This window comes from Colletotrichum scovillei (genome assembly GCF_011075155.1).
Source record: "Colletotrichum scovillei strain TJNH1 chromosome Unknown Contig00009, whole genome shotgun sequence".
Lineage (NCBI taxonomy): Eukaryota > Fungi > Ascomycota > Sordariomycetes > Glomerellales > Glomerellaceae > Colletotrichum > Colletotrichum scovillei.
Window position 1 is genome coordinate 3,369,952 of NW_023336267.1, and position 22,925 is coordinate 3,392,876.

Sequence of the window (22,925 nt, forward strand, 5' to 3'; positions counted from 1 at the left end):
ACAATTATTGTAGAAGTGTGTTGGAAATCAACATAATGACTTCTTTGTCGTATGCAATAGAGTTAAGTTACGTGGGATTTCCTCTGACCCTGACATGGAGTGCTTAAGTGCTAGTGTCAAGCTTAAACCGAGGTGGTACGGATCCTGTGCCTGCTTTGTACCAACTAAGGCAGACTTTCTGGCGTCCTGGCTTACCTACACAGGTCTGTTCCTGTGGCGCCCAAGCGCTAGCCGCGCCACGCTCAGCCCGTCAAACTGAGGTAAGCGCGTTCCTAAATTTCTGAACGCGCAAGGCCGAGCTCCTTCAGCCTTGAACGACAATTGACGAACTGCTTTTTGCGCCTCATCCACGAACATCACCTCAAGCCCGTCTCTTCCCACTGACATCCCTCAATTGCCGAAAATCTAACCCTGCGACAAGCTTCTTGAAGTCATTGGTAACCCAAGTCCAAGATGGCTGCGGTATGCGCTCCTCTTCGTCTGCGCCTAAGCACTAGAAGCTAACAGGGTCTATAGCCCGTCATGACCGTCTCCGAGAGCAAGGAGCTCAAGGGCCTCAATCTCATCGCGGCTCACTCCCACATCCGCGGCTTGGGCGTTGATGGCACAACACTGGAGCCCAGAGCGGCATCTCAAGGTCTGGTTGGACAGGAGAAGGCCAGGAAAGCTGCTGCCGTGATCCTGCAGATGATCAAGGAGAGCAAGATTGCCGGAAGAGCTGTGCTGATCGCCGGCCCCCCAAGGTAAGCCTTTCCTTCCACATGCGTCCTTTAAAGACTGTGACTGACTTTCCATCTCCTCAGCACTGGTAAGACCGCCATCGCCATGGGAATGGCTCAGTCTCTCGGCCCCGATGTCCCCTTCACTTCCCTTGCCTCATCCGAAATCTTCTCCCTCGAAATGTCAAAGACCGAAGCTCTCACACAAGCATTCCGCAAGTCGATTGGTGTTCGAATCAAGGAGGAGAGCGAGATTATGGAGGGCGAGGTCGTCGAAATCCAGATCGACCGAAGCGTTACAGGCGGCGCCAAACAGGGAAAGCTGACGATCAAGACGACCGACATGGAAGCTGTCTACGATATGGGCGCCAAGATGATTGATGCCATGACCAAGGAGCGCGTCATGGCCGGTGACATTATTTCCATCGACAAGTCTTCGGGCAAGATCACGAAGCTTGGCCGGTCATATGCTCGCTCGCGCGACTACGATGCCATGGGCGTCGACACCAAGTTCCTGCAGTGCCCAGACGGTGAGCTGCAGAAGCGCAAGGAGGTCGTCCACACAGTCACCCTCCACGAGATTGATGTTATCAACTCAAGAACACAGGGCTTCTTGGCCCTGTTCTCTGGAGACACTGGTGAGATCCGCAGCGAGATTAGAGACCAAATCAACACCAAGGTCGGCGAGTGGAAGGAGGAAGGCAAGGCCGAGATTGTTCCCGGTGTGTTGTTCATCGATGAGGTTCACATGCTCGATATTGAGTGCTTCTCATACATCAACCGCGCCCTGGAAGACGATCTCGCACCTATTGTCATCATGGCCAGCAACAGGGGCAACTCCCGCATCCGTGGAACCGACTACCGCAGCCCCCATGGCCTGCCCCTCGACTTCCTGGACCGTGTCGTCATTATCCACACAAACACCTACAGCCCTGAGGAGATCAAGCAGATCATCACCATCAGAGCTCAAGAAGAGGAGGTGGACGTCTCAGCCGACGCTCTGGCGCTGCTCACGAAGATTGGCCAGGAGGCGGGCCTGCGTTACGCCAGCAACCTCATCACCACCTCGCAGTTGATTTGCGCCAAGCGCAGGGCGAAGCAGGTCGAGATTGCCGATGTTCAGAGGAGCTTCTCTCTCTTCTACGACCCGTCTCGCAGCGTCAAGTTCGTGTCCGAGTCGGAGAAGCGCTTGATTGGCAACGACGGTGCCGTCGACTTTACCATCACTAATGGCCATGGCGATGCGATGGAGTTGAGTTAAGCGTGTTAAAGGGTCTTCCATGTTGGGCGTTTTTTGGGCAGTAAAATAGGTGGCTACCCCCTAGGACGTATGATAGATTATGTACCATAAATGTTTGAATGGTAGCATCGTGACGATGCCAGGAATGCAAGGCTTTTTTATTCATTCATCCGTCTTTGTTACATGGTATACTCTTTTTTCTGAATGGGTTCCAGGTCGCGGAACGATCATTCAAACGTCGCGACCCTCGTCCAGGAATCGTCACCAACTGGTCGGAACTCAACGCCTTCACCAAAGTATCCGGCATCCTGCCATGCCCTCATCGTGGGCCCATCGTACGGCCCTTGTTTCTCAGCATTATCCCGCCCATCCGTCCAACGGAACTCCCACATCCTCGAGGACAAATCGTCATCAGCGTCATCCTTGGCCGGCTCAACCCACTGCTCGCCCGTCTCTCGCTGCCACTCGCGCACGAGCATCTCCCTCTCCTCGTCGTAGATCTCGGCGTGATCTCGACTCAGCAGCTTATCCGCCGCGTCGGTGATGGCCTCAATGGCCTCTTTCCTCTTCTGCTGCTCGGGGCTAAGCTGGTCCTTTTCCTTGTCGACGTCCATGGCCTCATCGCCGCCGCCCTTATTCTGCTTCTTGAGCTTCCATTTGGGTATCTTTTTGGTTTTGGGCTGCCCCTTGCCCAACCTCGCCAGGGCCTCTAGGGATGTCTCGCCCCTTTCTAACCTCACGATGAGCGCCTTGAGCAGGTCCGTCGTCAAGATGTCGTCGTTCTCCATCCGTAACCTCCGCGCCTCGGCCTCGCGCTTCTCGTGTGCATCCGCCGCCTTCTTCAGATCCTTTTTACTCAGCCCGTCGAGCCACTTATCGTGCACGGCGTTCGGGTCCACCGCTTTCCTGATAAAGTTGCCGTCCTCGTCGAAGCGACCTTCCTCTTGCTCGTCCTTCATGTTGAACGCCTCGACCTTGGGCGCGTTACGCTTCAAGCCGCCGAGCCCGACCTCCTCGTCGATGCCTTCCTCCTGCATCGCCAGCTCTTTGTCTTCTTCGTCGTCGCTGCTCTCCTCGTCGTCTAGACGGATCTGTCCTCCGCTTTTACTTTGCAGCTCTTGGCCCTGAATCTGTGCGTCATCGAGGAAGCGCACAGCCTTGTCCTTCCCTGCCGCCTTGGTCCCTTCCTGTGCCGCCTTACCCTCCTTCTCTTCGTCATCGTCGTCCGTGGCAAACATATCGTCGTCCTCGTCGTCATCCTCGTTGATCTTGCCCCCCTTGCCGTTCGCGCCGCTGTCCTTGGCATCATAATTATCCAACTGGCCAAAGAAGTCCGCATCGCCATCCTTCCTGCCCTTATGCTTCTCGTTGGCGCGCGACTTGAAGTTGCGCTCGTTGTCCGAGTCGCTGTCGTAACCGTCCAGGTTCACGGCGCCGCGCTTCGTCGCTCCCCCGCCGCCGCCAATGACGTCGGCGTCGAGGATGGCGTCCTCTTCTGGCGCATCGGGGGCCAGGGCGGAGGGGTTGCGGACGTCAAACTTTAGCTTCTTAGAGTCGTGGCCGTCGTCCGCTTCGGCGTCGTGGTGGTGCGTTCGCGCAAAGGTTTCGCCTGCCCTTTTCGGGCGCGCTGCTGAGTGTCTAGAGGCCATGGCTCGGGCGGCTATGCCTGTAGATATGGGGTGGGTTGTGACAGATGAGGAGTTGAGGTGTGGCGAGGCTGTTGTCCTCAAAGAGCTTCTTTCTAGGTAGGCTGGATGCAGCAGCTCTAATTCCAAACGTCCCGTTCTAAGTTTCCTGGAATGTATCTGAGAGCTGAGAGCGGATACCTCGAATTCCCTACAAAGTTGCATGGGCATTAAGGTACCGACTGGGGTATCGGGCATGTCATTTTTTGGTGGAGCCCAGTCGAACTTCCAGCGGGTTTCGTCATTCATCAGTTGCCTTTGCGGCCCCACGTAAACCGCGGGTCCTCCTTCATCACACCCAAAGGCCAAAGCTACCTTCTTTCACCACCTGCAGCAGCCACAACTGCTCTGATTCAAAGAAAGCTGCCCAAGGTAGCTTGACAACACATCGGGACTGATTTCACTGCTTTTAATTCTCCTCTCTCTGCTGCGAAAAAGATACTTTACTCAAAATATCCCCCACTCGATGGTAAGCTAGCTGTCCAATTCACCTCTCCGCCCCAGCTAATTCTAAGCTCCCAGTATCGCTTCGACCAGAACGAAGCAGACATGTATAACTTCGCACGCGGTGGCCGCCGGCCGATCGTCCAGCGATTTGACGAATACTACCGATGCTACCCCATGGTCATGGCACCTGGTCCCGAGCGACCCGACCTCAACTACGGTTCCAAGATCTTCCTGCCACCCTCCGCCCTCGACAAGGTCTCGAAGCTCCACGTGCAATGGCCGTTGCTCATGGAGATTATAAACGGCGAGAAGGGAAAGCACTCGCACGCTGGTGTGTTGGAATTCGTCGCGGAGGAGGGCAGAGCATACCTTCCCCACTGGGTTCGTGCTCGTATCCTCTCGTTGGCCCGCGCTGGCCGTAGCGGAGGTGGCGTTGCTAACATGTGAGATCAGATGATGCAAACCCTCTCGCTGGACGTCGGCGATATGATCCAGATCAAGACGACTTCCCTCGAGCTCGCCAAGCTAGTCAAGCTGCAGCCCCAATCGACCAACTTCCTCGATATCAGCGATCCCAAGGCCGTGCTGGAGAAGGCATTTAGGAACTTCGCCGCACTCACCAAGGGTGACGTTTTCAACTTTGAGTACAATGACGAGATCTACCACGTGGCGGTTCTCGAGGTCAAGCCGGAGACGGATAAGATGGGAGTGTGCCTGATCGAGACCGACGTCGAGGTCGACTTTGCGCCACCAGTCGGTTATGTCGAGCCAGAGAGGCAACAGAAAGGCAGCGGAACCAGCACACCCAGAAGCGGCCGTGGTGGCCTCCCGGCCGGCGGCCTGCTCCACAGCCAAGGGTCCATGGCCCAGTCCATCAACTACGGCGCCATCGCCCCCGGCGCGGCGACGACCAACTCCAAATTCTACGGCGAGGGCCAGAAGCTAAGCAAGAAGGGCAGCAAGGCGTCGACGCCCAAGCCTGCGACTCCCGTGGCGGGTGCCTCAGCCAACCCGCCCGCTCTGCCAATCCCGCGCCGGAACAACAACGGTCCCATGCCGCTTCGCCTTCCGCCCAATAAGCTCTTCTTCGGCTACGAGATCAAACCGGTCAAGACTGACGACGATAAGAAGCGCGAGTTGGAGGAGCAGAAGCGTCCGCACTTTGCGGGCCAGGGCCAGACACTTCGCGCCAAGCGCAAGGGTGAGGCCGAGGAGAAGGAGAAGGCTCCTGAGAAGAAGGGCCCTGCGGAGGGACGGAGAGTGGATAGCCGTGGCCCGAAGCCTCGCGGCATCGAGTGAGATGGCAATGTGCGGGTGCGAACATATCTGTGATTTGGGATGGATCAAATGGCGTTCAGGGGTATGATGGGTAATTATTCTGGGAGCATGGTTCTAATTACCAGGGCAGCATCGTCTGGGACAGTCAAACGGTGATTAGATTCCCGAAAATGAAGTGATTGAATTTACGTACGAGTGCCGTGCTTGAGACGATCTTGGTCATACGAAATGATGCCCAAAGGCAAAGAGGCCGAGGGCACACGACATCAATGTGAGCAGTGCCCTGACACTCATCTCCTCACCACCGTTTATAATCGCGTTGTCGTAAGAATCGAAGTTATGCAACATCAGGTCTTCACTCACAAAGCAATCAGTGTACTCAAGGATAGCAGATGATGACTTCCATTTCCGACTAGAAAGAAAAGCTAGCAAAAGAGCAAGCCTGCTTCTGTACGAGCCAGATGTGAAATCCTCCGCAATCAGTATCAAAAGGGGCGGTAATCTCAGCCATACCCCGTCAAATCAGTCCGTTGAAACCCTTCCTCTGTGCCAGAGATTCCTTGTAAACGAAAAGCCACCTGGCCAATCCGGCGAAAAGAGAAATCAAACCCAAAAGCCCTTTGCCCCCTTTCCAGTTTCCGTCAAATCCCAGCCTCCGTTGTCCCAGTATCCCTCCCGTGGTCTCCTACTCCCCTCCAATGCCACTCCAGATCAATCCAACTCAATGGCGGCGGTCGTTTTGGTTTGGTGTTGCGAAGAAAAAAAGGTGTCCATGGTCGAGAAAAAGGGGATGAAGAAGCCGAGAAGCGAACGAAAAGCTGATGAGAGAAGAGAGAAAAGCGCGAAAAGAAAACCGTTCCTGATGCCGAAAACAATGCCAGTTTCTGTCGAACCACCTTGCCGTCAAACCCAGTAGCAAGAAATGAAGAGAGGATTAGAAAAAAAAGACGGGCAAACGAAAACCCTTCTTTCCCAAATCTCCCCGCCCATCATTAAAGTCATGAGAGCAGGGTGAATCCAAAGAAAATGAGTTTCGTCGTAAACCAATCTCCCCCTCATCATCATTTAATCCAAGACCATCGCGTTCGCAGCCTGAGCCGCAGCCTCGGCAGCCTCAGCGGCAGCCTTAGCGTCAGCCTCCTCCTTCTCGGCTGCCTTGCGCGCGTTGATCTCCATGAGCTGCTTGCGACTCTTCACGCAGGCGATCCAGACACGCTTCTCGAGTTCCCACTAGGCGGGATCCATGACGGAAGTATAGGTCTTGACGGACGGGTCGAGGTTGAGGTCGGTTCTGACGCCGTTGAAGTCGGCTTTATGTTTGAAGCGGGACACGGCAGGAGCGGCAGGAGCGGCGGGAGCGGCGGGAGCGGCATCGTTGATGGTCAAGCTGCGAAATTCCTTAGTGAGGTCCATTTCGGAGAGTGGTGAGGGCTTTTGAAGAGAAAGTTGTGTATCTTGTGGAAGTTGGAATGTGGGAATAGAAAGTAGAAGTGTAGTTGGAACTTCGATTGTAAAAGTGGAGGTGTGAGGTATGGAAGATTGAAGTATGGAAAGACGGAAGGTAGTGATGTAAGGTAGGAGGTAGGTAGTGGGGTCAAATTCGAAGGTAAGAGGTAAAGGTAAACAACAGACGGATGCAGAACAGGTAAGAGAAGCGATTCCTTGCTGTTGAAGCTGGAAGAGCCACAAAAAAAGACCAATACAAGCTCAGGGTCTCAAGTGCTGGGGTGACCAGAACATTTCTAGGTGAAAATATAGAAAATAGAACAAGAATCCGTAGGAACATACCTGCGCGAGCGGGCAGCACGAATGAAGGAGGGCATGGTGCCATCGCCCTCCCACGTCCACTCTCTCTTGGGGGCACCGGTGAGGTCGCCGGTGAGGTCAATCGGCTGACGTTCGAGACCAGAGACAGGAGCGGCGTTCTCCATATTGGCATCAGTATCGTTGCCGGTGAGATCGATATGCTGGCCATTAAGAGCAGCAACAAGACCTTCGTGAAAGATCTTGACACGCTTCTTGGACTCCTCCATGTCGGACTCATCATCATCAACGCCATCGTCAGCCGAAAGGGCAAGAGAGGCCATCTCGTTGGCAGCCTGGGCCGCGCCAGAACCACCGGCAATGGAGATTCTAGCCGCTCTAGTGCCGGAGCCGGGGGCAGCACGCTTGCGGGAAGAAGGAACCGGAGCCGGGGTGGCAGGCATGTCGGCGGTCGCGTCCAGCAGCTCATTGAAAGGCTTGGTCAGATACTTCGAGAGGTGCTGACTGTGAGAGAAATTGTGATTAGTTCTGCCGGACACTATATAGAGAAATAGTCACTCACCTGAGGGCCGCAACGGTGAAGCTGTAGCCGAGGCGGTTCATGCGGCGAGTGACGTTAGCCCAGTCAGGCTTTATGCCAGTACCGTTGTTGGCAGTAGTGATGACGCAGAGCAAGAGGGCCTTCTCGGTCTCGGCGTTCCAAGAGTTGCCAGCCATTGTTGCGTTGCTGATGTTGCGATGCGGAGTGCTAAGAGGGTCAGTTTCAAGACGTCAGGTCTCTGTATGAGAACTGAGCGAAGATAATGAGATTCCGAGACAGGATGACCAGCCAGCGATGGAGACAAGAGAGATGAGTGAGAGAGTGTGCGATGAGTCAAGGTGGAAGAGAGTCGTCAAGTAAAGGGAGTAGAGAAGAGGATGGTTGGAGAGAGATTGTGTTGACCACTGGGTTGTATGAAAGTTGGGAGGCGCGATGTGCTTGAGAGGAAGAAACAAACACAGAAACGCGTAAGATTGCGATGATGTGATAGAAAAAGGTATAGAGGGTGGAATATTCAACTTTAGTCGTAGTGAAAAGAGTTTCGCGACGAGTTGAGACGCGAAAAGTGAGATACATAGCATGAGTAAGAAACCACGTACCTAGTATGCTGTATATAGCGAAGTGTAATGATGTTGATCTTCTATGGGCGAAGATCTCGCTCTCTGGTCGAGGAGTTGTGAGAGGTGAGGTGGGTTGAAGAGGAAGAGGTCTGTGGAGGGGGTGGAAAGGGGGATTATATATCCTGGGTGAGAGTCAAAACCTCGAGAAGCCGGAGAGGTCAAGCAGGAAAGAGCTGTCATAATCTGAGAGCTAGTACTCGCCTCAACTATGGGACGGCACCCGCCCCAAGGGGCAACGGGATAGCACTCGCCTCGAGTTGGGACGACCCTCAACTCGAGGCTTGATGGGCGGCATTCGTCTCAAGTTGCGACGGTACCTAGGCTCAAGTATTAGACGGCACTCGCCCCAAGCATACGATGGCACTCGCCTCGAGGGATAAGTGGGTGGCGCTCGCCTCAATAATGTGAGAGATGGTGCCCGCCATAAGAGGTGAATAGGTAGGTAGCACTCGCCTGAAGTGTAGGATGACACTCGTCTCAAAGGTAAGTGAAATGATGTTCTTCTCGAGAAGTTGGAGATGGCACTCATCATGGAAGGTGAACATATGCCCCCCGACTCAAAGTTCTATGGGATAGCATTCGTCTAAAGAAGGCACTCGTCTCAGGATGCTGAGGGATGGCGCTCGCCTCAAAAGGTGAATACACAGAACTCGTCCTCCCTGTGAGATAATATCCACCTCAAGGATGAGTCGATGGCACTCGCCTCGAGAAGTTGCTTAAAGGTGGCACCCGCCTCGATGAGCAGAGCTTTGTTCCCCGCCTGAAGGATTTTAGAGGAGAAAGATGAGAGGTGTGATCTCAGTCCTATAACCTCTTGATGAGTGTGATGAGGTAGTAGGAGACTTTTTTGGAACGAGCGGGAGGCAAGGAGTTGTGCTCACGTTGTGATGCAAGAGAGTAAAAGACTCAAATAGAAGACTGAGAAGTAAAGACTTCGACAAAGATTATAAGAAAGGGGGTTACAACTTTACTAAGAAAGGATAAAGAACAAGTAGACTTGAAGCAATGAGAAGACGTAGCAGTCTTCAGCTTCCTTGAAAACTAATAGAAACCATAAAGCCTGGCACATAAGATAAGTAACCTCAACCCAGATGAGCGGGAGCGGGAGCGGGACGGACATATCTCACTTGTTGCGATGAAGCAAAGTTCCGATGAGGACAGAAGAGAAATGGGGGTTTGTAAATTTCCCTCTGTCGAAGAGAACTATTCAATGCCAGTGTAGCTCATGACTTCATAATGTATTGCTTCTCGCTGGCGGTCATTTGACCGCTGTGCCGTCTCATGTCTCGTCTCAAGAGGTCCCCTCAAACCATCTCTATATTCTCTTCGTCCAGTCTTGGCTTTATCAATCAGCCCTACACAGTTGAGATGAATCCCTGTGGATAGAACCGCTAAAAAATCTAGGCAAAAGGCATCTTGATAAAAGGAATAGGGATCGCGAACGGATGAAATAGTACTCATCTTGAGCAAATTCTTATGCCGTAAGACCCTTTCATCTTGGGCAACTTGCCGGTTGTGAATTGCCATCACTATCTGCTTTGTCGCTGCCTGATCTCGCTTCATCTCCGTAATGGATAGCTCGTGAGATGTGGGCAATAATACGCTAGATCCATTCAGCTACTGGCAAAGGGAAGATGGGAGAAAGAGGCAGATCAACCCTAGAGCATCCATGACTTGGGATGCATACACGCCAGACTCGGTAGTGGTGATGGGTGCATATAGATATCATACCGTTAGTAAACACTGCTTGAAGAGGTACGTAAGAAATCAAGTAGAATGAAGGCTTAGGGTGCTGGATGGCCTAGGGCTGATGGTGAAAGGGCTGGATGGAATAAGGCTAAGGCGGAGGAGGACATGTGAGAACATGGGAACCAGGTATGAAATGGTGGTAGAGAATCAATACTGATGTCGAAGTGCCACGGTTTGCTATCCTTTAAGGGAGAAGGTATTGTCGGGAATTAAGTCCTGGGGTGAGTAAGAAGGTGATGGATGGGACACTCTCGAAGCCGCCTTATTGAAACAAGAGCATGCGAAAATCAAGAAGCAGAAACTCGTCATAGAAATCGTCATTGTATGTGTTTAAAATTCTAAAGGCCCCCCTGCTTTCTTCCGGGAAGCATACATTCTAGGCCAGACCAGTACGCCATTGCAGGGTGTTGCGTAAATTCATTAGTACATCTGGTAGTCCAAATCGATGTGAGTAGAGGAGTGACCAGCACAAAAGAGACAAGAGACATGAGACAAGAGAGGGAGAACAGAAAAAGGCCAACGACAGTGAAGAAAAAAGCCCGAGGTATTTTCTTTTTTCCAAACCCGGACCCAAAACGTATAAGATGACCTCTCCCTCAATACCATTCCAACACACACCAGTATTCGCTCGAACTGTTTTTCGGGTTCGGAAATATTATGGGTGGAAATGGGTGTCCCAGTGCTCGTTCTTGATGTTCATGTGCTCAGGCATGAGAGACCCCAGCGCGGGAGATCCGTGCATGTCGTCGGTATGCCCCTGACCGGCCTGGTGATCGCACAAGGAGCCGACGCCGAAGCCGTCGATATCGTAGGCTGCGTCAAAGGCCGAGTAGATTGGACTCGGTGCCCATGAGTTGTGGTCGTGCTCGTGGTGGTGCTGTTCCGGCTCGTGTGCGCAGGCCATGGCTGATGAGAGGTCGAAGGTTGGGTGAGCGCCCACGAGGCTTGCTGACGGGCTAAACTGCAGGTTGTGAGGCGCCGAGAACATGTCGTCGCTACACGGTGTGAGCATCCTCGGCTGGAAGGTCTGCTGGCATTCCGTGGCGGTGGGAGACGCCATGGATGTCGGTGTGAACTGCTGTCGGTAGGCAGGCTGGCTATGCTCATGCTTGACCTTGACAGGAGACCTGGCACGAGCCTCGGCTTGTTGGAGAGCCTCCAGAGTCCCTGGTTCCGGCTTGACCCTCTTCTCGTCTTCTTCCTCTTCTTCCTTTTTCGGTGGCTTTTGCTCCTTTTTGTTCTTCGTAACCCTGTTCTTGTTTGCGGTGGCTCTGTTGCGTTTTTGAGGCTCGAGGCCCAGCATTGCCGAACGGAAACGGGAGTATCTCATGCGAGCAGCATGGCCGTTGGTGATGGGTTGTGATAGTATTGGATCATGAGCGACGGCATTCCAGTCAATCTGGAGGTTGAATAAGTCTCCAGTCAAGGTGATATGATGTGGTAGTAGTAGTAGTAGAGACTTACATCCTTGAGGTTCTTCTGTTTCAAGATGGCGAAGAGAAACCTCGTCATCTGGTTGTCTGTATTGGAGGACATGTTGAGAGTGTTGGAGAGTTGTCTCGCCTCGAGCTGACCAGGCTATGGGAATGGAGGTGAGGTCGATATTGAAGCCAGTGAGCTGGAGGAAAGGGGAGTAATTTGAAGTGCACAGCAACAGAAGCTGAAGCTTTGGCTCAACCCAGTCAACCAGCACACGACAGGCAAGTGTGGAGTTGAAATGAAGGAAATGAGTCACTGTGAAGATTGGTGAGGCAAGGCGAAGCCCAGATATATGGCATCCAAGTCAGCAGGTTGTGATCTGGAAATGGTGCAACCACTGAGGGCGAGGCCGGTCACCGGTTGGTGTGGGTGGTCAATGAGGGTGAGGCGGACAAAAGAGGCAGACAAGGAGGATTCGTCAGAAGGCAGCCTGACAACACCCCGGGACATCAACGGTAGTTATAGGTGCTTGGAGAGGGCCCATGGACCATGGAACTAAAGGGAATGAGCATGCAAGTCGGCTTGATGCTGGTACCGAGCCTCGATGGGGCCAAGTAGTTGTGGATTAGGAGCTGGAGTTGGCCGCTGGCATCTATACAGTATGAAGAAAAAGAAAGTCGAACGAAGATGCTTTCAGGGAAGACGCCGCGGCGCTTGGGCCGACATTTTATTGAGGTGTAAAAGTGGCAAACCCCTTGGTTGAGACACAAGGAATCAAAATAGTCCCTTGTTGCCTGGAGTTACGGCGGCAGGCTTTGACGGGGACGCATGTCCTTGAGAGAGTGTGAGAAGAAGAGGAAGAGAGGGGGGAAGAGGGGGGTGTGTGACGTTTGTGGAGGGTGTGGAGAGAGGATGTGGTGTGGTAGGTGAGGTGTGGTGAGGTGCAGACGCAAGTGCATAGCATCCATGGATGGGATGGGATGGTTTGGATCCAATGGCTTGGAGGTTTTGATGGCTGCCCTGCTCACGCTCACTCGAGCGCTGATGAAAATGGTGGAGGGGAGCTAAGAGGGCCGAGGTGTGTCGCGGCGTGGGGCCGTGTCATTTGCGCGTAAAGTGGTTTGAATTCCCTAGCTTTTTGCGCTCACTTTTTTTTTTGCCTTCCGGCGTCCGCAGATCCCTCCCCTGCACCCATCCGACGTGATGGAGTCGACTGGACTCTCTCCGACGAATGAAGGTTTGAGCGAAAGGCCAGGAATTGCAAGGTAATTCGACTAGCGTGTCCGCCGATATGCGAGCACTAATTGATATCAACCATGTCTGCACTCGCAGGCAGAATTGACTCGTCAATTGACACGCAGTTTTTGGGTCATTTTTTTTTCTCTGGGGGGACTTTTTTTTTGCGGTCGAACGGGCCCCATCCCACCCCAATGCAAGATCCAGGAACGCCCAACGGACCACTTGGAAACGGAACAGGGATCTAAATGGCATGAGACAGGTATGCGGTATGGATGTGTGACTCACTTTTCGAGTACTTTAGTCCAAGGTAGCTTCGGAAATGGAGGGGGTTGGGGCGATTGGCTATGTCCATGTTGCAGCTCCCAGTTCGCGCACTATTCATTGGCGGCCTTCCCACACCGAGTCGTCAAACAAACTTACGCAGCAGGCGGTCGACAGACACTTGTGACGACGCAGCATGATGCCTTCTGATACGTACATGGTATACTAAGTCGCTTGCGAACACCCGGGTTTACGCATCTAAGGTAGGGGTAAACCTGCTAGTAGCCACAAGGTTGGCGAAGCTTGCAGCAACGGAGCTTCTGTGATGCGGAATACGGCGAATAATGGCAAACAGAGTTTGAGCCTCTTGGCCCGATTTAGTGCCCCCTGGATTCGTGCTCCAGTCAATCATACTGTCGTAATCTCAATCTCGTGTCTGGCTGGGACATCCGTCGGCTGCTGGTGATGCGAGCCGGCGAGGGGAGGGGTCAATCGAGATGGCCGTCTAGTTTGGCAATTGAACAGCGAATTGATTGTTCAACGAGCAAAAGCACTTAGGAGACCAGAAAAAATTGCGAATAAATGTCGGAATACATATTGAAGCGATAAAACGTGTAAATATGTTGTCCAAAGGCCTATTTGGTGTCGTAGGCGACACGCGGTGAAGTTGGTGGGATCGGGTGAAGTGGTTTGGAGACGCGCCTCGCGATTCCGAGGGGGCACTGTGTCCTCGCAATATTCCCACGAAACCACGTGATGTGTCATCTAGACCCACTTTGCACATCGCCCACGGATCGACCTGCAGTTGCTGCCTGAGGTCTGACAGCGTCCGTTCTCCACACCTACCAAACCCGGCCTGAGGTGGTGAGGGGAGGAGTAAAGCGGCGATTGCGACAGGGAACCTGGGTGAAGGGGCCTCCCGCGGCTGTTTGGGAGAAGCTTCACAGAGGTAAGCTGCCTTGCTTCTTGTTCTCATTGGAGTAAATGGCGCCTTTTTTCACAGAGAGACCATAGAAGATGACCGCCTCACACAGCTCTGTAGTCACAATTGAAGTTGCCTCTTCAGTCATCTGTCAGTCTGTCAGGGTCGCGCCGTCCCCAGTGTGCGGCTTAAGTCTTAAGATGCATGCGAGACAAATTGCACGCCATTGGTTCCCAAGGTTGATCTCCCTTAAACTACGAGTATTCGGAAGGCTACCTTACACCGTCCGGCCATGTCTCGCAATCAGGCATTTGACAGATACGCTATCGTTGCCAATCGAGTCGGCTGCAGGCGGGCAGCGGGCCAGATTCGACGTGTCTCACGAATCCATGTAATAGGTACTGAACGCACAGCCGTCACGGCACGACTGACCAGGCAGCTCATGAACACGATTCCTGTGCAGAAAAAAACATGTTGAATCGTAATCAGCAAGGTGCACTCGCCCAGTTCTTCTCTGGTGTGGAACGTGTGATATTCGTCATGCACTTGGTTGAAACAGCAGACGCAGGCCAGCGAGGGAATTGGGAATTTGGAAGCTCTAAGTAGTCTGCCCAAATGCAACAGAGCACTAATTACGACACTGAGGAGGGCGCCGTCAATTGCCGCTAACCTACCTGCAGCCAGTGCAGGGTGTCACAGCTCGCTTGATGAACGGCTAAACGCCGGGTATTATGCACATTGGAGTCTTTCGGAAGATCCGCCCGCTGTCCTGTAGGCGTCTTTGGCCACGATATCTCTTGATCTATGGCCTCCCCAAATCTGTTTACAACTACTTGAAAAGAAACTCAATCACTCAGGAAGTGTTACAGGAGCTATTTGCAGTCTTTTGGAGTTTTCTGTCGAGGTTTGAGGCTTTGCAGATGTGCATGCAAGTCGAGCTCTTACCCGGCGAAACGTTAAACCGGGCCAGGGAGCCACTCAAAACCCAGCGCCTTGACTTTCCCGTCTCGCGCCCCCCAACCACCTTTCGACCCATCGTTCTCTCGAGCTTAGCACACTACCAATTTCTCATCCTCGACCGCAAAGGATAGCCACCATCTCACATCCACTTTCAATCGTATAAGTCACGAGTATCAGGATATCATCCACGCGAATCGCCGACATCATCCGTCGCATTCGTCATGAATAAAAATTGGAATGACAGAGCCGACAAGGATCTGTTCTTTACCATCCTGTCTGTGAAGAACATTGGCGTCATCAGCGGTTCGGAATGGACGACCATCGGCAACCACATGCGCACACTGGGTTACGGCTTCACCAATGAAGGCTGTAGGTGAGTTGGCGCGCCTCTCTCTCATGTTTATCCTTCCGACCTACGCGCAACTTTCTTCGCAGCGCACAAAGACGTCGTCATTGCGATTCGTTATTTCTAGACAATTGCGCGTACTTACGCGCCTTCACTTTTGCGCCGACCCTTCTCTTACCATCTGCATTTCCCCGCTCTGTATTCTCTCCTAGTCTTCTTAGTGCTCATTCTTCTCTGTTTCCCTCCTGGTCCCTCCAGAATGGACCTTGAAATCTATTGTGAAAGACCAGAGATGAAGTCAAGGATTGCCTTCGACGCCTTTTCTCGCACTTTTCGTCGGGCCTCAAAACTATCACGTCATCTTGTTTCGTAAAGTTTCACTGCAAGCAACTAGATGTTCTGTAGCTGGGACGGCTGACCATCGATGTTGCTTCACCATAGCTTTCTCATCTTCTCATTCTGGATCCGTCTCCTTTGCTCCATTTCCATACAGAAACTAACGAAATACAGACAACACTTTCAGGGCCTTCGTCGTGCCCAGCACAAGAGTGAGACAAATGGAGGGAGCCCTGACAACCCTCGCAAGGTCGACCCAACAACAAATCCAATCACTCGTCGTCCGGGCCCGGGTCGTGGGAGGCCCAAGAAGCAGCCTCAGCAAGCCGCGCAGATGGCCATCGCCGTCTTGTCTGAGCAAAACGGTGAAGCCAGCCAGCCTAGCCAACTTAGTCAAATTGGCCCCGATCAAGAAGTTCAAGCTGGTCAACCTCAACCTGTTATTCAGCCCGACCTTCAAACCGATATAACCGATCTTCAGTCAAGTCTTCATCAGTCCGATTTCCAGCCCAGTCCTCAGCCCGATCTTCAGCACAACCACCAGCCCGACCTCCAACACAATCACCAGTCCGACCTTCAGCACACTCACCAACCCGACCTTCCGCATGACCTTCCGCATGACCTTCAGCACGACCCCCAGCCCGAGCACCAGCCCACTCATGAGGAGTCTATCCAGGATGACCACACCCACTTGGAAGCATCCATCCTGCCTGACAGTCTCATGTCGGAGTCTCTGGACCTTCCCCTTAAAGACGACGCTCTCGACTTGTCTCTCAAAGACGACAACGATGACGAACAAGACGGCCCCGATGCCAAGAGAATCAAGCTCGACAACCCTGCTCATGACCATGACCATTCTCTCGTCGATGACGAAGCTGTGTTAGCTTTGGCCGCGCACAGCGAACCCCCTTCTGATGGCTACAACTCCGAGTATCCCACAGCCGGCTTGACCGGTTCAGACCCGCACACTTCCTTCTTTGGTCCTGAGACATGAGAGTAGCGATCAACCCGCTTGAAAGCTCATGAGGCCAAGGCGGCGTCGGACGCAGCGAATACATTCGAATTTGGCGAATTTGATGATTTAGACTAGGCGTCAAATCTATAAACCCGAGCCAGTCGATATTCCTCCTTCCCATCAGTTTTGTTAGATCAAGGCGTTATGCATCAAAGCGGTAGCGGCATCCGGAGCGAGGTTATGAACACGACGAGGTGCTTGGAGTTTGGACTGATTGGGTTTTTCCATTGTCTATGATCCTTCGACTTATAAGGATACATGCTTAACTGGCATTGGCCGAGTTTTACAATTGAGATTACTAGGTCTCGAGAACAATAAACTTCACAGAACTTGCCAGCTCTTTCTCACTGTCATACATCCCATCGAGATGGTTCTACCTCGGACTCGAGAGCAAAAGCTTTTTTGTCATTCTTTTTGACAATCGTCCACTACCTTTTAGACCAACTCAGGGTTCGGTGATGCACTGAGACACTCCATGTCTGTCACCCTCCGTATGAGCTAAGCTACAATCAAGGTAGAGACTTGCTACAGAGTCGAGATATCTAGAATGCTCCCGCCTTCTGAGTTTCCCGTGCCAGGTTGTCCACCAAGAGACCCCTGTTCCCATTAGCTCTTCATACCAAATTGTTTGCCTATCAGTACAATGACTCTTGCTCTTGAGGTTCTGTTCACCAAGCAAGCAGATGTTCTCACTCTCTGAATGAAACTGAATAGTAAGAAGACGTTTGCCCTTTTCGTTCCATTTGGCACTGAGAAAGGGTGCTCTCGCCCTATGGGCTTCCTTGAGCAGCAAGAAGGTTCTTGCCTCTCAAGGGATGTTTACCAGGCAGGAAAGATGCTCCTTCTCTTGGGGTTTGTTCGTCTGACATTCAGACGAAGGCTTTAAGACAGCTCATAGATTCAGACGAGGTTCTCATTAGACGATAAAAGTGAGAATTTGCACTGCTTTGGGCCTTTGGGCAGGTAGTCAGAACGCTCTCTTCCTTCTAGTTCTGTTGATGTAGGATGCTATTGCCTTTTGACTTTCTCGTCTTGCATTCAGACGACTGGTTGCTTTGAGACAATTTAGACATTCAGACGAGGATCCATTCAGACGAATGATATTTGATACTAGTCTCGGCTATGTAGGAAGTAGTTGGAAGGCTCTTGCCCTTTTAGTCCTGTTTACTGGGGATGTTCCTGCACTTGAGTTTCCTAAGCAACAAGCAATAATGCTCCTCTTCTTTGGATCTCTCGTCTCACGTTCAGACGATTAAGTTCTTTGAGACGATTCATACCTTAAGACGTAAATGCGTTCAGACGAGTGAGACTTTATACTGCTCTATGCCGTGTAGTCAGATGGCTCTCGCCCTTTAAGTTCTATTTACTGAGGGTGCTCTCGCCCTTTGGGTTTCTAGTACTGGCTCGTGTGCCAGCCGGCGAGAGGACCCGGCCTCATTGGGTCTCTATAAAATCCCCTTCAGATTCGATCTCGAGAGCAATCTTTCTTTTCTTCTCTACACCTTCGACAATTCTCCTCCTCAACCATCATACGATTATCGTGGTCTCTTTACCAAAACACAATTTCAGAACATCATCTCCAAGGGCTATTCAGTCTTGCTATCTTCAACATCAACATAAAACTTCATCACCATCAACAACCATTAAGATCAACATCGCAAACATGTCTGACAATAAGCAGGGCGGAAAGTGGTCTAACCCGGCCTTTCTCCTTAGCCTGGTTGTTGGCTTCTACGACGAGCTGAAGAACGGCAGTCTCCCGCAGGAGGCAAAGGACCGTGTCGAGGCGAAGCTCCATCGCGATGGCTTCGAGGACACCACCTGGGACAGTGTCCGGTACGACTTTTTCTTTCTGTCTGTCTGGTTCCTCCCGTGGCACGTTTTTGCTGCCTGCGCTTCCTGTCCAATTTTTTTTTTCTTTGTTTTTGCTGTCAACCTGGGACTCCGTCTGTCACTTCCGCTGCCTGAAATAGGTGGCTCAAGATATGATTCTCATCCCCTTCTCCACACACTACACACCCATCCTGTCAGCCCCAATATCTTTCCCTGACACAACCCTTTTTTTTTTCCACATTCCATCAATCGTTTCCCATCAGCCAACCCAATACTACACGAACACAATCACCATGTCAGAGAAGTCTGCTCCCGGTGGCAAGTGGGCTAATCCGGCCCTTCTCGAGGCTCTGGCTATGGGATTCCATACCGTTGCCAAGGGCGAAGGCCTTACGAAGGAAGCCAAAGACGCCGTCATCCTGAAGATGCATGCATATGGCTTCACGGATATCACCTGGGAAGCTGTCCGGTGTGTATCTCCCTCCTGCCTTCTGTTTCACCCTGGCGGTTGCCTCTTCCCTCGCCTTGCGCTTCCTCTATTTGTTTCTCACTCTGGCCTCATGCGTTTCTTCCTTTCTCTTTCTTTCATCTCTCATACTCAACACATTTCACATCAAACTCTATCAACTGTTCACCTTCTTACATATCATCATCACATCGTTTCCATTCATTTCTCCTACAGCACTTTGAAACATGTCTCGCTCAATGATCCGTTGGACGGCTGAGATCGACCAGCAGATCTTGGTCTCTATGGTCAAGACGATGGCTCCATCCACTGATCAGTACTCAGTCATCATTGACGAGCTTCATGCCCTCGGTCATACAATGACCGTTTCTGCCTTGAAGTGCGCCTTCCACCTTTTCCCTTCGTCCTTTCCCACTTCTGCCTCTCCAGCGGCCTCCTTCCCGCCACTTCCCACATATTTCCCCAGATCAAGCGATCTCTCAGTTTTTCCTTTCTTCCACTCTCATCTTCACTCCAATCACCACCACTCGCCTATTTCATGACCACCTGCCTTACATTGCCATTTTCACACCTCCCTCTGCCAACCAAGATGGCTCCAGTCACCGTTTGGAACGATGAGGCCCGATCTGACCTTTTGGTTGCCCTTCTGTCGGTCATCAAGCCCTCTAAGGAGGACTGGGACCACGTTCTTCCTCTAGTTCATGCCAAGGGCTATGTCTACAACGCCAATGCTGTCATGTATTTCTTGCCTGCCTTGCCACGTTCACTTTCTCTCGTCTCTCCGTTCTTTCTTTCCGTTTTATTACGCGTTCGCTTTCTCGAGATATTTTGGTTTGCTCTGGATGCTAACAAGTCTCTTCAGGCAGCACATCCAGAAGCTTCAGCGCAAGGAGCTTACCGCCGGCGACGGCGGCGACGGTGAGGCATCTGCCTCCGCCACTCCCAAGAAGGCTGGCAAAAAGGCTGCTACCCCCAAGAAGGCCGGTACCCCGGCTACTCCCAGAAAGCGCAAGACTCCCGCCAAGTCCAAGGCCAAGGTCGAGGAGGCCGATGAGGAGGACGAGGATGACGAGAAGGAGGCTCCTCCCCCCAAGAAGCCGTGCACCCCTTCCCGCCCCAGGTAAGCCAAATCGGAATCCATTGGGACCAGGTCCATCTCACCAATCATATCTACGAAACAGCATGAAAGACGAAGTCCACGAGGACACTAAGGACATCAAGACCACCGGCGCCAAGTTCGTCCCCGTCAACGCGGAGATCTAAATGCATTATTCGACCCTCAACACTATCGATTCAACCAAATCCACATGGCATTTCTAGGGCGGTCCACTGGCTCTTCTGGAGTATGATATGGGAGGCTTGGATGAATGATGCTTGGGGGGTTGGCAGCATTGGATCTTGACTTGAAGATCATTGGAATTCGCACATCACTGGGGGGTTATCACCTCATCGCGCAACGCATTTCGAGACAGGTCATGAGATACCTGCGGATACGGAAAAGTTACACTGAAAAATTGAGAAGACCATTTGCTTTCTCAAACTGCTTTTCCTTGAATCCTTGGCTGTCGTTCACTCGACTTCCTGAGGACCTTCCATAAATTCCGCGTGCCCATTGTCACCTCCTGCTCGCCTTAGTTGTAATCGTTTGACGACTCATGTAGCCTTCTCCTCACGGAAGCCGGAGATCTTTTCTCAAGCTTACCCGGAGGTTGGCAATCACCGGGGTATCGAGTGCCTCCAAAAACAGCTTCATCTAGTCGGGTGGTCATATTAGAATGATTCTGATGGCAACCTGGGAACTAGAGGCAGCGATGCAGAAAATGAGAAAGACTATGACAAGTGGCTATCTGGCTATCTCGGAACCACAACCCAAGAATGTTGAGCTTTTGGCTGAAGCAGTGCAAAATAGGTTGAGAACGGGAGGACTCGTCACGTTCTCATCGACGATGATGCCAACACTACGTGCGCCGAAGGAAGAAATCGGGCTCAAGAGCTTGGTGAGGTTCTTCGACCAGCTGTCGTGCACATATCCGAAGGGTCCGAGGACCACATCTGCCTATTCCTTGCACGAGTACTATGCTGAGTCTCTCGAAGCTGCAATAAATCGAGCATCAGTAGCCGCAGCTGGTATTTTTCTGGGACGGGAAGGGTCAAAGTCTGAGATCCGAAGCTACTGCTTCGCTGACCTGTGCGAGAGAAAGAAGATGAGACTTCGTCCAGTACTCAGATTTTGACAACGAAGATAGTATGACGCTTCTGGGCGATGGGACCAAGAGGTGATATGCTATCCCAATATAGTAGATAGATCCAAAAGTCTATGCAATCTGTTGAAGTTCGTATTCTCTGCATTTCAAATCGGTTTTTACCAAATTGACGCTCAGGTGTCTCCAGACGCAAGCGAAGCCAAGAAGTCTGAGGAAGAAACATAGTCACAACTAGATTGTCAACTGAGCTTTTTGTTGATCTTCCCCAACATCTCACAGCTATCTCACCCCCCGAATGTGCAGAAGACAGCTACCTCTGAACCACCTTAGAGCTCCGAAAGGGCTGCAAAACACGACTTATCGCAGGACAGAAAAGCAGTTCCCCCAATAACACGTCCAGCACGTCTAACACTGTCTATCCGATCAAGAGCACACAAGTCCCCCGTCCCATTCCCCGCTTGTCGTCAAATTAAGCCCAAAGCCGTTTGAAACGGTAGTGAGCGGGGGGAGGGGGCTGTCTAAGACCCGCCCCGGGCCCCGCATACCCCCGAACGGAGATCACTGTGGAGACTACGGCAGTCGGGCGCAACGGGCCGGGACCAAGGCCTGCGTACCGTACCGGCATTGACATGAGAGCGGTTGGTATATGCACCTATCTACATGCATGAGAAGATCTAGCTCAATCGAAGGACAATCTCAAGAAGTTTGGTACTGCCAAGGATAGGAACTAGTTCACCGATAACATCAGTATTAGGAACTTTACTAATATGAACCCCGGTTGAATTTAGTTGAGTGGGTTTAGATCCAAGGGAGAGAAAACACGTCGCAACACATGGCAAGGTGTCAATCGATCAACTAACTGGCCTTCTTTAGCAAGCTAGTTGACCGACTGTGAATACGAGAAACGAAAACGCACAGCAAAGAACAGCGCAGTGCAGCACAGCGCAGCACAGCAATATCGAATACACTCTCCTGCTTCGCTGGCTCTGCATACGCGCGCTGCACCCAAGGTGCCGACTACAACCTCACCGACATCGCAGACCATCCCTCTCAATCCCACCCCCAACTCTCCCGTCTTCCTCAAAGGGAACGTTCCCCTCTCATTGAAAATGCTTCCAGAAAAAACGCAGAGTGAGACATTGCTATACCACGTCAACGTACACTAGGTCCGCCGCTCTCGGAAAAGAGTCTCCCCAGCCAGCTAGCCAGCTAAGCAAAAAAACTTCACAACCACTTCCAAGACATGGGAAATTCTGCCCCTTGCCAACTTGCCTAGCCCAGCCCCCCACGAAATACTTACCTACTCCTGCATCAACCAAGGCACATACAAAACCACGTGCTCGACGACGGCATCCTACGAGCACGAAAGACCACGAGGAAAAAGCAAATAAGCAATTAAAGATCTCCTATCGTCGTGGCACGAACCATCGGACGCGGAGAAGCCTCTCTCTCTCTCCCTCTCTCTGTCTGTCCACGCTATTTTGCCTCCCCCCCAACCGCCCGGCGAACAAAAGGTCCCTCCCCTCGTCGTATGTTGCACGAGGGCACATGACCGCGCACCATGCACCAGCTTCGCTTACAACGCTCACCGCCGCCGTTCGCTGCTGCTCAGCGCTTGCTCGCCCAGCGAGGCGGTCCTCTCACCTTCCACCCCATGTGTTCTCCGGGCTTGTTTTTGCCTCCATCGTAGATCTCCAGGTCCACCGTCCACGAGATATCTTCTCGCCTCCATTAACCAGCCCTATTTTCCCCCAGCCACCTCACTTTTTCGTTTGGTACCTTCCCTTACCGCCGGTAACAAACTCAACAAACAAGGCACGTAACCGCAGCCGCTTCAGGGAAAGCCCTAGAAGGATTCCGCCGAGACAAGCATACATACCT

General features: G+C 52.2%; 8 protein-coding genes across 8 annotated transcripts; 5 read left to right on the forward strand and 3 right to left on the reverse strand.

Annotated features, from left to right (window-relative positions):
- Positions 1–298: 298 nt before the first annotated feature.
- HER10_EVM0000985 (RuvB-like helicase 2) lies at positions 299–2,045 on the forward strand. The gene is made up of 3 exons (XM_035470749.1): positions 299–462; positions 517–743; positions 804–2,045. The coding sequence occupies exons 1-3, from the start codon at positions 454–456 to the stop codon at positions 1,978–1,980; spliced, it is 1,413 nt and encodes a 470-aa protein (XP_035328819.1). The 5' UTR covers positions 299–453; the 3' UTR covers positions 1,981–2,045.
- A 77-nt stretch (positions 2,046–2,122) lies between these two features.
- On the reverse strand, positions 2,123–3,722 carry HER10_EVM0003135 (Lin1 family protein). The gene has a single exon (XM_035472820.1). It carries the CDS (start codon positions 3,606–3,608, stop codon positions 2,187–2,189), a length of 1,422 nt encoding a protein of 473 aa, XP_035329051.1. The 5' UTR covers positions 3,609–3,722; the 3' UTR covers positions 2,123–2,186.
- Positions 3,723–3,948: 226 nt separating this feature from the next.
- Positions 3,949–5,545, forward strand: HER10_EVM0000397 (ubiquitin fusion degradation protein UFD1). Its single transcript, XM_035470182.1, has 3 exons — positions 3,949–4,113; positions 4,167–4,472; positions 4,545–5,545. Exons 1-3 carry the CDS (start codon positions 4,111–4,113, stop codon positions 5,388–5,390), a joined length of 1,155 nt encoding a protein of 384 aa, XP_035328758.1. The 5' UTR covers positions 3,949–4,110; the 3' UTR covers positions 5,391–5,545.
- Positions 5,546–6,599: 1,054 nt separating this feature from the next.
- On the reverse strand, positions 6,600–7,457 carry HER10_EVM0013374 (uncharacterized protein; the record flags this gene model as incomplete). Its single annotated transcript, XM_035482735.1, has 2 exons — positions 7,158–7,457; positions 6,600–6,756 (listed from the first exon to the last, which is right to left on the reverse strand). The coding sequence occupies exons 1-2, from the start codon at positions 7,454–7,456 to the stop codon at positions 6,600–6,602; spliced, it is 456 nt and encodes a 151-aa protein (XP_035330320.1). The 5' UTR covers position 7,457.
- Positions 7,458–10,049: 2,592 nt separating this feature from the next.
- HER10_EVM0002632 (uncharacterized protein) lies at positions 10,050–12,338 on the reverse strand. The gene is made up of 2 exons (XM_035472336.1): positions 11,508–12,338; positions 10,050–11,442 (listed from the first exon to the last, which is right to left on the reverse strand). Exons 1-2 carry the CDS (start codon positions 11,577–11,579, stop codon positions 10,699–10,701), a joined length of 816 nt encoding a protein of 271 aa, XP_035329008.1. The 5' UTR covers positions 11,580–12,338; the 3' UTR covers positions 10,050–10,698.
- A 2,554-nt stretch (positions 12,339–14,892) lies between these two features.
- On the forward strand, positions 14,893–16,732 carry HER10_EVM0003134 (uncharacterized protein). Its single transcript, XM_035482919.1, has 2 exons — positions 14,893–15,217; positions 15,632–16,732. The coding sequence occupies exons 1-2, from the start codon at positions 15,066–15,068 to the stop codon at positions 16,518–16,520; spliced, it is 1,041 nt and encodes a 346-aa protein (XP_035329050.1). The 5' UTR covers positions 14,893–15,065; the 3' UTR covers positions 16,521–16,732.
- Positions 16,733–18,204: 1,472 nt separating this feature from the next.
- Positions 18,205–19,382, forward strand: HER10_EVM0007094 (uncharacterized protein; the record flags this gene model as incomplete). The annotated part of the gene is made up of 3 exons (XM_035476660.1): positions 18,205–18,370; positions 18,525–18,847; positions 19,101–19,382. 3 exons carry the CDS (start codon positions 18,205–18,207, stop codon positions 19,380–19,382), a joined length of 771 nt encoding a protein of 256 aa, XP_035329564.1.
- Positions 19,383–19,429: 47 nt separating this feature from the next.
- On the forward strand, positions 19,430–20,103 carry HER10_EVM0010755 (uncharacterized protein; the record flags this gene model as incomplete). The annotated part of the gene is made up of 3 exons (XM_035480205.1): positions 19,430–19,578; positions 19,703–19,960; positions 20,022–20,103. 3 exons carry the CDS (start codon positions 19,430–19,432, stop codon positions 20,101–20,103), a joined length of 489 nt encoding a protein of 162 aa, XP_035330027.1.
- Between the last annotated feature and the right edge of the window lie 2,822 nt (positions 20,104–22,925).